The sequence below is a fragment of the Orycteropus afer genome, unplaced genomic scaffold (genome assembly GCF_000298275.1).
Source record: "Orycteropus afer afer isolate SDZICR_OR568_19922 unplaced genomic scaffold, OryAfe1.0 scaffold00098, whole genome shotgun sequence".
Taxonomy (NCBI): domain Eukaryota; kingdom Metazoa; phylum Chordata; class Mammalia; order Tubulidentata; family Orycteropodidae; genus Orycteropus; species Orycteropus afer.
This window is the reverse complement of record NW_006921685.1, coordinates 2,516,100-2,531,649: the sequence shown is the minus strand read 5'-3', so window position 1 is coordinate 2,531,649 and position 15,550 is coordinate 2,516,100. Positions and strand designations below refer to the sequence as shown.

General features: G+C 38.8%; 1 protein-coding gene across 1 annotated transcript in view; it reads left to right on the top strand.

The window, feature by feature from the left end:
• The window catches only part of CENPC (centromere protein C), a 186,485-nt gene that overhangs the window by 28,103 nt on the left and 142,832 nt on the right, over positions 1–15,550 (top strand). Inside the window, exon 7 of the mRNA XM_042781212.1 lies at positions 12,724–12,823. Within this exon, the coding sequence (XP_042637146.1) occupies positions 12,724–12,823 (100 nt within the window). The remainder of the gene's footprint in view (positions 1–12,723; positions 12,824–15,550) is intronic.

Sequence of the window (15,550 nt, the reverse complement as noted above, 5' to 3'; positions counted from 1 at the left end):
TCAAGGCTCAGGGGTCCAGGATTATCTTCTGTGTCTGTGTTAATTGGTTTCCCTTTTCTTTGTTGAAGAGGGTCTGTGCAGTCTTTCTGCCTAGTCTGCCATCTTGCCAGAATTCCCAAATGACTTTTCTTGATTCATGTAGTTTCAGAGGCTGAGAAACCCAAAATCGGCAGGCAAGAGGGCAGGCAGGCTGCTGGCTCATGGGACTGGGGAGCTGGTGAATCCCCAAATCTGTAGGTTAGGCATGCACGTCAGGCTGTTGGCTGATGTCCCAAGAACGAGAGGGCAGAGAATGATAAGTTGAATGTGAGATTGAGAGAGAGAAAGAGAGCTTTGCCAGAACTTTGCCAATTTTTTTTTTATAAAAATATTTATATCTGTGTTCATGAATAGATTATTTTTTAATTTATCCATATATGTTGGATGCAGGCCCCACCACCAAGAAAACTCCCCTTACCTCAGATCACAAAATGGAAAATAATTACATAACACTGAGCAGCATGGCCTAGCCAAGTTGACATGTTAGTTAGTTAGTGACTGACACGTGAACCATCACAAATACTTAAATTAGGTTTTTAGGAAAGTAAGCAGCTATTGAAGGAGCTCTGGTGGTGCTGTGGTTAAGGCATTGAGCTGCTTACCAGAAGGTAGCTGATTCAAACCCATAAGCTGCTCGATGGGAGAAAGATGAGGCAGCTACTTCCATAAAGATTTACAGCCTTAGTAACAAGATGGGGATCGCTATGAGTTGACATTGATTCGATGGCGCCAGGTTTTGTTTTGTTTAAGCAGCTATAGAGTTTCTGACTGGGTTGACAAATTTGGTTATTTTCTGAAAACCAAAGACATTCCATTGCTATCCAGGGAAATTAATTTTTTATTAATCTTAAGAGGATGGATTGTCTTAACTGTACAAAATAGCTGACTTTCAAGTAGTTTTTGAAGCTGATGATCAAAATCACAGTACTGATTAGAGAGAATCACATAGTGCTAGAAATAGCATTCACTGGAAACTTTTATAATTAAACAAGTAATTAAACATATATAGCCTTTTGATTCCAAGAAGTGAAGACAGAGCCATTTTTTTTTGCTCCGTAATTGAGATGTCTTCTTAACCTGTAATATAACAAATTATATTGATTTGAAGGCTAAATCAACTTTATGTTTCCTGAGATAAACAAATCTATGCACCCACCACCAAAGCCAAAGATGAGGAAATTGAAGATTTCTACCAACTTCTGCAGTCTGAAATTGACTGAACATGCAATCAAGATGTGTTGATTATCACTACTGACTGGAATGCAAAAGTTGGAAACAGGAGTCACTGGTAGTTTGAAAATATGGCCTCAGTGATAGAAATAACGCTGGAGATTATATGATAGAATTTTGTAAGACCAACGACTTATTCCTTGCAAATATGTTTTTTCATCAACATTAATTGATGGCTATGTACGTGGACTCCACCAGGTGGAATACACAGGAATCAGATTGATGACATGTGTGGCAAGAGGCGATGGAGAAGTTCAGTATCTTCAGCCAAAACAAGGCTAGGAGCTGATTGTGGAACAGACCATCAGCTGCTCATATACATATTCCAGTTGAAACTGAAGACAATTAAAACAAGTCCACAAGAGCCAAAATAGGACCTTGATAATTCCCTACTGAATTTAGAGACCATTTAAAGAACAGATTTGATGCATTGAACACGAGTGACTGAAAACCAGAGGAATTGTGGGATGACGTCAAGAACATCATCCATGAAAAAAGCAAAAGGTCATTAGAAAGACAGGAATGGAAGAAATGACCACAGTGGCTGCAAGAAGACTCTGAAACTTGCCCTTGAACAGAGAGTAACTAAAGCAAATGGAATAAATGACAAGATAAAAGAGTGGAACAGATGATTTCAAAGAGTAGTTCAAGAAGACAAAGTCAGTTATTATAATGAAATGTACAAAGACCTGGAGTTAGAAAACCAAAAGGGAAGAACACATTTGGCATTCCTCAAGGTGAAAGAACTGAGGAAAAAATTTAAGCCTCGAGTTACAATATTGAAAGATTCTATGGGCAAAATATTGAATGATGCAGGAAACATCAAAAGAAGATGAAAGGAATACACATAGTCGCTGTACCAAAAAGAGTTTGTCGATGTTCATCCATTTCAGGAAGTGGCATATGATCAAGAACCAATGGTATTTAAAGAAGAAGTTGAAGCTGCACTGAAGGAATTGGCAAAGACCAAGACTTCAGGAATTGATAGGCTACCCACTGAGATGTTTAAACAAATGGATGTTGTGCTGGAGGCACGCACTTGGCTATGCCAAGAGATTTGGAAGAGAGCTACGTGGCCAACTGACTGGAAGAGATCCATATTTGTACCCATTCCAAAGACAGGTGATCTCACACAATGTGAAAATCATCAAACAATATCATTAATATCATATGCAAGTAAAATCTTACTGAAGATAATAATTCAAAGACAGTTGTAGCAGTGTATTGACAGAGAGCTTCTAGAAATGCAAGCTGGATTCAGAAGAGGATGTGGAATGAGGGATATCATTGCTGATGTCAGGTAGATCTTAACTGAAAGCAAATAATACCAGAAAGTTGTTTACTTATGTTTTACTGACTGTGTAAAACATTCAAATGTGTGGATCATAACAAATTATGGATGACATTGAGAAGAATGGGAATTCCAGAACACTGATTGTACTCATGAGGAACCTGTATGTAGGAACCATTCCCTGGAGAAGGATATCATGCTTGGTAAAGTGGAGGGTCAGTGAAGAAGAGGAAGGCCCTCAACAAGATGGCTTGACACAGTGGCTACAACGATGGACTTTGGTATAGCAAGGATTGTGAGGCTAGCACATGACCAGGCAGTGTTTCGATCTGCTGTGCATAGAGTAGCTATGAGTTGGAGACAACTTGGTGGCACCAGACAACAACAACAACAGCATAATGTCTTTAAGCTCCACTCATATTATAATATGTATCAAGACTTCAGTTCTCTTACTAGCTAGGTAGTTCCCTGTACCTATGTACCACATTTTGTATATCAATTCGTCTGTTGATGAGCATTTAGTTTGTTTCTACATTTTTACTATTGTGAAAAGTGCTGATGTAACATTGGTATACAAGTCTCTGTTTTCAGTCTCTGCTTTCAAGTCTTTTGGGTATACACATAGCGTGGAATTGCTCAGTCATATGTTATTTTTATTTTTTTAAGGCACTACCACACTATTTTCTATAGCAGCTGTATCATTTTGCATTCCTACCAGCAATGGATAAGGGTGCTTGCTACTTTCCCTACATCCTCACTAACATTTGTGTTTTAAGGTTTTTTTTTTTTTTTGAGTCTTAGCTATTCTAGTTGGAGTTAAGTTGTATCTAATTGTGGTTTTGATCTGCATTTATCTGATGGCTGATGAGGAGCCCTGTTGCCCAGTGGTTAAAGTGCTTGGCTGGTAAGTGAAAGGTCAGCGGTTTGAATCCACCAGCTGCTCCACAGAAGAAAGTGATGGCAGGCTGCTTCTGTAAAGATTTACAGTCTTGAAACTCCTATGGGGGCAGTTCTCTTATATCCTATGTAGTCACACTGGGTTTGATTTGGATGGCTAATGATATTGAACATTTTTCATGTGTGGTGACCATTTAAATATCCTATTTGGTGAAATGTCTATTCAAGTCCTTTGCCCATATTGGTTTGTCTTTTTGTTATTAAGTTGTTTATAAAATTTTGGGTATTAGATTTCTTACTGAATATACGAATTCTAGAGATATTTTCCCAGTCAGTAACTTGTCTTTTTTCTTTTTTGGTAAAGTCCTTTGATGAACAAAAGATTTTAATTTTTATGACATCCAATTTACTTATTTTGTCTTTTGCTGTTTGTCATTATTATCATTAATTATATATGTAATGCATTGTTAAAAGGTAGGCCTAACAGTGTTGTGCCTGAATTTTCTTCTAAGAATGTTATTTAGTTTTAGTTTGTACACTTAGGTCCTTAATCCATTTTTAATTTGTTTTCGTGTATGGTGGGCAGATGGATCTTGCTTCATTTTTCTTCATGTGTAAATCCAATTTTTTTTATAACATTTATTGCAGAGACTGTTCTTTCCCCATCAAATGGACTTAGCACTCTTGTCAAAAATCAGTGGACCATAATGTGTAGGTTTATTTCTAGACTTTAAGTTCTGTTCCATTAATCTTATGTGTCTTTTGTTATACTAGTACCAGGCTGTTTTGATTACTGTAGCTGATAATAATATGTTTTAATATCAGCAAGTGTAAGTCCTCCTACTTTGTTCTTGTCTTTCAACATTGCATTAGCTGTCCAGGGCCTCTTGCTACTTCATATAAAGGTAAGGATTGGTTTTTCTATTTCTGTAAAGAAGTTTGTTGGAATTTTGACCAAGATTGCCTTTAATCTATAGATTATTTTGGGTAGTATTAACATTTTAATAATAGTCAGTCTTCCAGTACATGAACACAGAACATTTTTCTATTGAAGTCTTTAATTTCTTTTAGCAGTGTTTTATAATTTTCATTATGTAAGTCCTTCCCATCCCTGGTTAAATTTATTCCTAGATATTTTATTCCTCTAGAGCTCTGGTGGTGTAGTACCTAAGGCATTGACTGCTAACCAAAAGGCTGGTGGTTCAAACCCACCAGCCACTCCTTGGAAGGAAGACCGGGGAATCTACTTCCATAGAGATAGTACCTCGGAAACCCAAGGAACGGTTGCTTTGAGTTGGAAATGACTCGACAGCAGTGAGTGGTTTGTGTTTGGTAGATGCTATTGTAAATGGGATATTGTCAGTGGAATTCTTTTTCAGGTTTCTCATTGCTAGCATATAGAAACCCAACTGATTTTTTTGTTTGTTGACTTTATACCCTACAACTTTGCTAAATTCCTTTATTAGCTCTGAAGTATTCTTGCAGAATCTTTGGGATTTTCTATACATAGAATGATGTAATTTGTGAATAGAGATAATTTTACTTCTTTTCTTATATGTGTCTTTCAATTTTGAAGGATAATTTCACCTAGAGGTTGGTGTTTATTTTCTTTTAATACTTCACTGTACTCTCTTCTTGCTTGTGTGTTTTATGGTTAAAATGTTGCTATGATTCTTATCCTTGTTCCTCTATAGATTAGATGTTTTTTCCTTTTCTGATTCATTTCAGGATTTTGTTTGTCTTTCATTTTTCTGCCGTTTGAGTATTCGTTGGTATAGATTTTGGGAATATTTATCATGTCTGTAGTTACCTCTGATTCTTGATCTATGGTTTGGTGTTTGTCATTAATTTGGGGAATTTTCAGTCATTATTTCAAATATTTTTTTATGACCTGTTCTCTCTGTTTCCTTGTATTTCAATTACATATATGTTACACTTTCTATAATTTTTAACTCTTCAGCTATTGCACATTTAGCCTCCAGATTTCAGTAACTGCTTAAGTGTTACTACCAGCTACTGACTCTTGCAGTTGATGTTCCTGGTAAGCTGTGAGTCTCTGTATTTGCCTGTCTGCAGTTTTCAGGGTGGTAGTTTGTCCTATGACCTTAATTCAATGATGGGTTTAAGAAGAGTTGTTGGATTTCAGTTTGTTCAGCCTTTTTCTTGTGAAAATGGGGATGACAGCTTCCAAACTCTTTGATTCCCTGGCAGATATTGTTTGTACAAAATTGTCCCATTACATTGATTACATTTTTTACACTGTGTCAACATTTTCATAATTTCCATTCTGTTTGTTCTGTTTCCATTAATCTTGCTTCCCTGTCCCCCTCCTTAACTTCTCATTTTTGTTATAGGGTAAATATTGACTGTTTGTTCTCATGCAGTTGATTATTTAAGGGAACATAGTACTCATTGGTGATATTGTTTATTTTGTAAGCCAATCCATTATTTGGATAAAATAGGAGTGGTTTCAGTTGCAAGTTCAAAGGGCAACTTAGGGTCATAGTGTTAGGAGTTCCTCTAGTCTCTTATCAGTCCAGTAAGTCTGCCCTTTTTTAGGAATTTGAGGTTTACTCTCTGTTTTCTCCCCTTTTAATCTGAGATAGCTAATTTAGCTGGGCACTGTGTAGTTCTAGTCTCAGGCTAGATGAGGCAGTGGTTTATGTGAGCTGTTAGTCTTGTGGCTAGTTTTTTCTTTGAGTTCTTGGTTTCCTTTTGTTCCAGATGAATAGTTACCAAAGTTATATCTTAGATGGTTGCTTGTGAGCTTTTGAGACCCCAGTCACTACTCATAAAACTAGGATCTAGAATATTATCTTAATGGACTATGTTATATGTTACGTTATTTGACTGAGTTGTCCCACGAGACTATGGTCACAAGCCTTCAAAACCCAGCAAAGCAATCTTTCAAGGTGTTTGTTTATATCTAGGAAATATCCATAACTGTGCTCCTTGTGTGATTTATTACATATATAAATATATATACAGTGCACATAAACTTGAATGGGTTTATATATACATCTTCATATACACCCACACATGCACACTTACATACTCACTTATAATGCCTTCCTATACACAGGTACATACCTACATATATAACCCCACACATTGTTTTTTGGTTATTTTGTTGTTGCAAAATTGTATGGTTTAAAATTTACTGAAATTTTTCCTTATTCTTAACTACTTTTTAGTGTCGTTATTTTCCTTGGTCAGGTTGCAGACTTTATCCATGTTGGGTATTGCCTTTCCTGTCACTAAATATAAAAAGTCTACTATTTAGAATGTGATTTCCTCTCCTTCCCCTTCCTATCCCTGTACCTATCAAAGAACACTGCTTTCTGTTGTTGTTAGGAACTGTGGAATCTACTCCAACTCATAGCAATACTGTTTACAACAGAACAAAACACTTTCTGATCCTGTGCCATCCTCACAATCCTTGTTATGCTTGCTTTCTGTGTGTATACCTATTCTTCACTTTTTAGAAAAGAAACCATATAATGTTTGTCCTTTTATGGCTGATTTACTTAACTTAGCATAATGTCTTTCAGATTTATCCATGCTATAAAATATTTCTCAGACTCATCTTTGTTCTTTAGCTTTGTTGTATTCCATTATCTGTATATAGCACAATTTGCATATCCGTTCATCTGTTAATGGGCACTTAGGTTGTTCCCATCTTTCTGCTATTGTGAATAATGCCACAAACAATATGTATATCTGTGTTACTGCTTTTATATGTCTAGGATATACATACTTAGGAGTGAGATTGCTGGATCATAAGGTATTTTTCTTTCCAGCTTTTTGAAGCAGCACCATACTGTTTTCCATAGTGGTTGTATCATTACAATCCCACCAGCAGTGTATAGTAGTTCCAGTCTCTGTATAGCCTCACCAGAGTTTGTTATTTTCTATTTTTTTTCTTTTTTTGATCAGTGCTATCTTGCAGGGGTGAGATGGAATCTCATTTTAGTTTTGATTTGCATCTCTGATGGCTAAATATCACGAGCATCTTTTCATTGTATTTTTTAGGTCCTTGAATTTCCTTTTTGGTGAAGTGCCTATTCATATCTTTTTTTTAAGAAAATTTAAAATTTCTTAATCATAATGAGGTTTCAAGAGAGATAGTGATTACATGAAAGCCTGCCTTTGTTTCTTTATGGAGTTGAATTCTACAGTTTATACACTGAATGGCATTATTTATATTAATTATAGCTTCATTATTTATTCCTCTTGGTAGATTTTTAGGTTGTTTACATCTGTTCATTACCACAAACAGCGATACAGTAAACATCCTTGTTTATGTTTGTGCAAATGTTGTAAACTGTATTTCTCTAGGATATGTACATTTGAAGTGAAATTACTAAATATTGTCAAGTTTTTCTGCAAAATGGTTTGCCAGTTTCCTTTCCCACTTTCCGTATCTGAGATTTCTCTTTTCTAGATTTAAAAAAAAATATACCTTGAAATATTTTACACTTACAAAGGAAAGTATGTAGTGCATGTAAGGTATTAATATCAATATAAATGAACACCCAATATAAATATACCAATACCTTTGAAGCATCTGTGTGCTCTGTTTTAATTCTATTCTTCTTTCCCCTCTGCAGCGGTAACCACTATCTTGAATTTCATGTTCATCATTCTCGTCCTTTGTAGTTTTATCACTTATGAGTGTGTGCTGACATTTGTCAGCCTTCTGACACTACCTATGTTAGAGATCCTGCTACCATCCGTATGTTTGGTCCTTCAATGGAAGGACTCATTTGACTCAGGCTAAGATTTATTATAGCCACACAATCAAGATACATAGCCAGACTGGTAATGGAAAAAGACAGAGGGTGAAGTCTGGAGGAATCTATGTACAGGCTTCCTTTGGTCTTCTCGAAAAGGCCACACAGTGAGCTAACTGCTTCCAGCAGTGAAATGCAGTAACATGTACATATTATTTCTGCCAGGGTAGCTCATTTGAGACTCAGCCTATTTTTATTGAGGGCTCTGCCCACCAAAATTTCAGACACCTAGAAGGAAAGGAGGTGTTCACTATAAATCACATTGTTTATACAAGAAGTCTAGGCAGGCTGACATAGCAATGGTAACCTTGTCAGTTGCTAAAGAGTACGTGTTCTGAAAGTTGAGGTACAGATACTCACCAGTGGCTATCTGTACAAGCATGCTTTTTATTTATTTATTTATTTTATTCTACTTTAGGTGCAAGTTTATGGAACAGAGTTTGTTTTACATTCAACATGATGTGTATATTTAGTTTTACTCCCCATTTACCATCCCCAACCCTAACCTAGTCTCCTCCTCTCCCTACCCAGTAAACCTCCCCTCCACCCGTGCTCGTCATAGTTATGCATTCCTGTGTGTCCTACATTTCCTCTGTGCGAATGTTGCCCATCTGGTGCCCCATGGTCAATTGCTCCAAGGGATCATTTCCATAGACTATATGGGTGCATCACCCTGGGTTGAGTGGCCTGAGTGTACATCTTGTTTACTATTATGCTGACAGCCAGCCTCTGGGAGTGAGTTTTATTCCAGGCCCAGAATGTATCCCAGGGCCACAGTATTAGGGGTCTCACCAGACGCCATCTGACCAGTAATTCTGGTCATTGACTTTTTGGGTTTTGTTCCACGTTTTTCTACCCACTGTATCCAGGATGTCCAGATTTGATCCTTTCCTGAGTGGTGGCATTGGTAGCCAGGCACCATCTGGTTCTTCTGGTCTTGAGGGCCATCATGTCCTAGGCCTGACTGCTTCCATGTGCCCTTCTTTTGCACTCTTCTTTGCTTCCAACGATAGGATACCATTAGCTGCATCTTAGATGGATCAGATGGGGATCAGTGAACAGGATTATACTATAGATCAAGGATAGATTCAGAGGAGGCTAATCTTGCACAGATACTAGTGATACGGAATACCCACAATCCTTACAGAAACAACAGAGGACAGACATAGAGTAATCCTTCACAGATAGCCAGACACTGTGGGAGAGAGGTCCAATGGATCTGCTGACTCAGGACCATATTACGGGGGGACACCAGACTCAATTGGTACAACAAAATACATAAAAGTGTTGTTCCTTATCCTAAATTGGTGAGTAGTGACTGGGTTCTTAAAAACTTTCATGCATGCTTTCTAAATGATTGGGGCTGCTATGTTAATTCTTGTCTGCATAGGGTGAATCCCTAAATAACCATACTGTTTCATACACCAAGGAGCTCTGGTAGGGTAGTGGATAAAACATTTGGCTGCTAACCAGAGGTCTTTTTTTTTTTTTAAGTTAACGTAATCATTTATGTATGTTGTGGATTTTTCTTTTTTTGCATGTGTATTTTGTTGTCTGTTAGTTTTATTCCAAATTAATAGCATCGATCAGATCCACAGGTAAATAACACATCTGCCTGGGGCTTGGGTAGCAATTTACAATACGTTTTTATTCGTTATTGCTTTAATTATAGCTTTCTTCCGACCATGATAAATGCTAAATGCTGCTGAGGGTCAGGCAATTAGGCATTGTTTTCCTACCTGTAGTTACACCCAGGCCCCCCTGGCAGTTTCTGAATTAGCACCTAGGACAGATTGGCTTTCCTTGGAGCCTTAACCTTTAGTTATCCCAAATTTGTTTTCATTGCACTGTAGGACAGAGGTTCCCTGTTACTTCTAGCAGCAGGACAGATCTACTTTTCTATCCTGGGAGGTAGCAGGAAGGTTCAGGGTAGGTAAAAAATTTAATATGTCAGTATTCTGAAAGGTGATGGGAGTAGAAACTTGGTATAATAATATTATATATATTGTTGTTGTTGTTGCCATGTGCTGTCGAGTTGGACCCGACTCATAGCGACCCCTCCTTGGGTTTCCGAGGCAGTATCACTACGGAAGTAGATTACCCCATCTTCCTTCCGAGGAGTGCCTGGTGGGTTTGAACCTCCAGCCTTCTGGTTAGCAGTCAAGTGCCTTAGGCTCTATGCTACCAGAGCTCCCATTATATATATAGTGTATATGTATGTGTGTGTGTATATATATATACACACACACATACATATATATTTATGTATGTATGGATACACACACACACATATTTAATTGTGATTTGAGTAAAAGTTTACAGAGCAAATTCATGCACAATGTAACAGTTCTCTTTGCACTTCTTCCCTGTAGTTACTTCTTCCTTGTGTCCTTTCCTATGCATTCCTGCCCCCTAAGCCATCTCTCTGTGCAAATTCTGCCCTCTTATTCTCCCATGATGGACCATTCTATGGAGTGTATCACCCTGGTGTAAATATTCACTCTGTATGCCTTCTTGTTTGGCTGAAAGCCATGGGAATGAGTGTAATTCCAGGCCTGAAGGGTAACTACGGGCCATAGTCTTGGGGGTTTCACCACTCTCTGTCAGACCAGTAAGCCTGGTCTTATTTAGGGTTTTGAGTTTTGTTCCACATTGTTCTCCCAATCTATCCAGGATCTCCTACACTTATCCCTTTCTGAGTCTTTGACAGTCGTAGCCAGGTGCCATCTAGTTTTTCTAGTCTCATGGTCACATAGGCAGAGGTTCTCATGGTCTACTAGTCCCTTGGACTAACTGTTTCCATTCATCTTTGGTTTTCTTCATTCTTCTTTGTTCTGGACAAGTAGAGACCAATGTTGCATCTAAATGGCCACTTGAAAACTTTTAAGACCCCTGTTGCTACTCACCAAAATACAGTGTAGAACAGTATTTCTGTGTAGTATGTTATACCAGCCACTTCTTGAAAGGAAGGTTGGGCTATCTACTTGCATAGTGATACAGGCTTGGAAACCCAAGGAGGGGTCGCTATGAGTTGGATCTGACTCATGGCAGTGGGTTTTGTTTTGTTTTTTTTATGTTATGCCAGTTGAGCTTGATGTCCCCCAAGACCATGGCCTCAAGTCCTCAGATCCAACATCTCACTTCATGAGGTTGGTTGACTATGGCTAAGAAGTTAGTTAACTTTGGCCTGTTATGTCTAATTTGTGGATATTCTTACAACACATTCCAATATGCATATAGAGGTAGCCTCTGCCAATCTTATATATGGTCGTGGGTATATTCCTTTTGCCCAGGTACACCTGATCATTCAGCCTGTCTAGATTATTGCAGTGCATTGAATTACTTGGAATGGCTTTTCTAGCCATAATCTTTGTAACTTTCAGCAGATGACTAGGTGGGACTATGCAAATAAAGTATGTAGAACTCTGATGTTGGGATTGGTTAGTTTTGTCACTTTGCCAGGTTTAAAATGAGCCTTCCTAGAGGCAGAAAGGGGGATCTCACTGCCATGAAGAGAGAAGAGCTAGAGGTGAAGTAGAGTGCATCCTCAGACCTGAGATTCCTGCATTGGAATCCTTGGCAGAGACATCTGTCAGAGAGAGATGCCCAACAGAGGGATGATGGTAGTGGAATCAAGAGGCACAGGATACAGTGGCAGGCTTTCGAACCCACAGCCTAGGGAAAGCTGTGTGCCCTTGGGCAGGAGGCTTGCTGTTGGGGTAGGGTGCACGTAGGTGTACCTGTTGGCAGAACTAAAAGAGCTTTGTAATACTTGCCAAAGCAGGGCGGAGGTCAGGCCGAGGGGCAAAGGGCCAGTGTCTGAGGGCATAGCAGAGGGGAGACTGTCCTGATTGAAAAATTGTATCCTGAGTGTATTTCTGAACCTGAATTGTAGTGTGTTACTTTCCTAATAAACCCCATAATCATGCGTATTGTGAGTTCTGTGTGGTCATTGCAATGAATTGTCAAACCCGGAAGAGAAGTAGTGAGTGCCATGAGAGGGACGGTTGATGTCAGAGTTGGTGAAAAGGGTGAAGAGTGGCAGCGTGTCTGGCCTCATAAGAATAATAAGTCTTGGGCTGTTGATGGCGATTCTGTCTCACCCTTGTGAAGTTGGAGGAAGTCAGAAGATGCCGCCCCCAAGTCCTTTTAGCAATTACTCATTTTCATTGTTGTATATATCATATTCCATTATTTGACTGTATTTGTATTGCATTTTATTCCATTTCCTGTCAGTAGATAGTTTTTTGCTGTTCAGAGCTGCATTGTTTCTGTTATATGCTATTTCAGTTTTACTAGACAGTGCCACATGGTTTTCCAAACTAGTCATTTCAGTTTACAGCTCTACCATCTGGGTGTTGTTTCCACATCCTTTTGGTTTTTTTTTCCCTCTATTTTAAAAGCAAATGTGTTTTCTTAGAATTTGTAATTTTAATGAAGTAAATCTAATATTGTAATTTTTCCTCTGTTCAGTGCCAGAAATCACATACAGAGTCACTTCCAGTTTCTTCAATGAAGGAAGAAGGCTGTTTGCAGCTCTTTATAGACTCAGATGAAGATGCTAGCACATCAGGTTGGTAGCTTCCCCATGGATGTTATTTGCCTAGATATCTTTAAAAGATTAGAAATGCAAAAGGTGGCACATTTATTGGTTTGAGTGACAATATCAGGGTAGCCTAGACAGAGTTGTGAAATAGATGAAGTTGATTTTGAGTCCCTTTAAAGTCTGGCCAGTGCCCTTTTCCTATTGCTCCATTTCTTTCCTCAGTTATGTGTGTTGCAGCTTTTTAAAGTTTTCTTCATTTGCATTTTTCAAATGACAAAAGTTCTCCATCTGAGATAAGAAAGGTTTAAAAGAGAAAGTGAATTATTACATCATTCTGCTCAGATAACCTTTGAATCCCCCTATACCTTCTGATGACGTAGTGCCTAAGGCACTTGACTGCTAACCAGAAGGTTGGCAGTTCAAACCCACTAGCAACTCCGTGGAAGGAAGACTAGGCAATCTATTCCTGTAAAGATTTACTGCCTCAGAAACCCAAAGGGGGTTGCTATGAGTCAGAATTGACCTGATGGCAGTGAGTTTGGTTTTTGGTGAGTTTTGTACCTTCATCAAGGAGCTCTAGTGATGTAGTGGATAAGGCATTTGGTTGCTAAACAGAAGGTCCGTGGTTCTAATTTACTAGCTGTTCTGCAGAAGGAAGATGGGGGGATCTACTTCCATAAAGATTTACGGCCTCGGAAACCTAGTGGGGGTCGCTATATGTTGGAATTGACTTGGTGGCAGTGAGGTTTTTTTTATACCTTCACTTGTACTCATAAATGAAAACATAAGCACACATGTTTAAAAATGTATATTACAATTTTCTATCTAACCAGCAATGTTTGAGTGTACCTTTTAATCTGGTAGAATAAATCCTATGAAATAGGATGTTATGTGAATTTACTATTCTGTATCTTTGCCAATTTGGTAGGTATTAAATAATCTATCCTTATTGTTACTTTAGTGTCATTGAGCTTGAGTAATTTTTTATAACTTTACTGACTACTTGAATTTTCTTTTTTTCAATCATTTTGCAATTTATATTTCATATATAGTTCACTCCAGATAAAGGGTTTATAATTTGTATGCAACTTGTCATTTCATTGACTTTTGCCTATTTCTGGTTCCTGCTGCTTTCCTCTGTTGTCTGATTAAGAGTACCAAAGTTTAAGTTGAATACCATTTCCATGTTTTATTTGTGGGGGAGGTTGGAACTTTGGTCTTTTTAAGCCACCACCCTCCCAGAATCTTGAATTTGCTTGTATCTGCAATGTTTGTTCATATTGTTTGCCTATTTGTGGTATTTCCGGGTAAGTTTTTAAGAGATCCTTAAGTTGAATATTTGTAACTATTCATGTGAAATTTCTGTGACAGATATTTTTCAAATTTTTTCCCTTCTTTTGAGTATAGTCATGCATTGCTTAATGTCCCTAGTAAATCCTGTAAAATAGGATGTTATGTGAATTGGACATTGTGTGAACACCATACAGGCAGTCCCGTGTACAATCAGTAGTTACAAACCAACCCCTGTAAAGCCTATTATATTATGGGAGCCTGCTTGACAAAGCTTGAGAACTGTATCCCCTGGATACAGGAAGCTGGCCTTGCCGGGTGTATGGCTGCTGGATATAGGAAGCTGGCCTTCCCGGATATATGGCTGCAGGCCCCAGGCAGGGGTTAAGTTGGCAGCCAGACCAGCACTTTGTGCATGTCCTGACTAAGAGAACTAGCTGCAGGGACCGGGCAAAGAGTGGGTGTGCAAGTGCTGGGAGCATGGCTGGCAGCAGTGGCCCTGGCTGCTGCTGCCTACTTGGTAGGACAACTTCCTGATCATGTACAGCTGCTGCCACTGCCTGGAGCCAAGAGCCAGTGAGTGCCCCAAGCCCTGCCAGTGCTTCTACCAGCAGCACCCGTGGGCAACAGTGGTATAGCTGTGTCGTATGCTGCCCTGTGCTGGGCTGCACATCTGCTTGGCAGGCTGCTCACCTGCTGGGTGGGCTGCACATCTTCTGGGCAGATGCTGGGCTGGTGAATGAAGCCAGGAGGAGGAGAGGGAGGAAGAAGAGGCAGAGGAGAAGGTGTTGTGGGAATTGGAATGCTCTCTGGAACCCTTCTACTCATTCACTCTGGGTGTTTGAGGTCCATTGGGAGGAATAATAAACAAGAGCAAAGCTGCTTTCCCTTAAAACAAAAACAAAAACCTTATAGGACCATGGATGCAACTTTACTAGAAAGTGCCAAGTTGTTTTCCATAGTAGTTATTTCAGTTTACTGCTATACCAGCTGGGTTGTATTTTTAAATCCCTCCCACTCCATTTTATAAATAAATGTGTTTAGTCAGAATTGGTAATTTTAATAAAGTAGATCTGACATTTTATCTCTCCTATGCTCAGTGCCTAATGAGACCTGATGACACAATGTAAAGCACTTGGCTGCTAACCAAAAATTTGGTGTTAGAACCCAGCAGCTGCTCCATAGAAGAAAGATGTGGCAATCTGCTTCCATAAAGATTTATAGCCTTAGAAACCCTTTAGGACAGTTCTACTCTGTCATATAGGGTCTCTGAATAGAAATAGACACAATGGCAATGGGTATGGGTTTTGTTGTTGCTGTTCTTTATGTTTTTTCCCTGGCCAATTCTTTGAGAAGTGGATGGCTTCTTCCTTCTTCCTCGTCTGTCTCAGTCTATAAGCTGGGCTGTTACCTGTGCACCAGGTGCATCTCGCTGGGTTTTAAACACCAGAGGCTCAGCCTCAA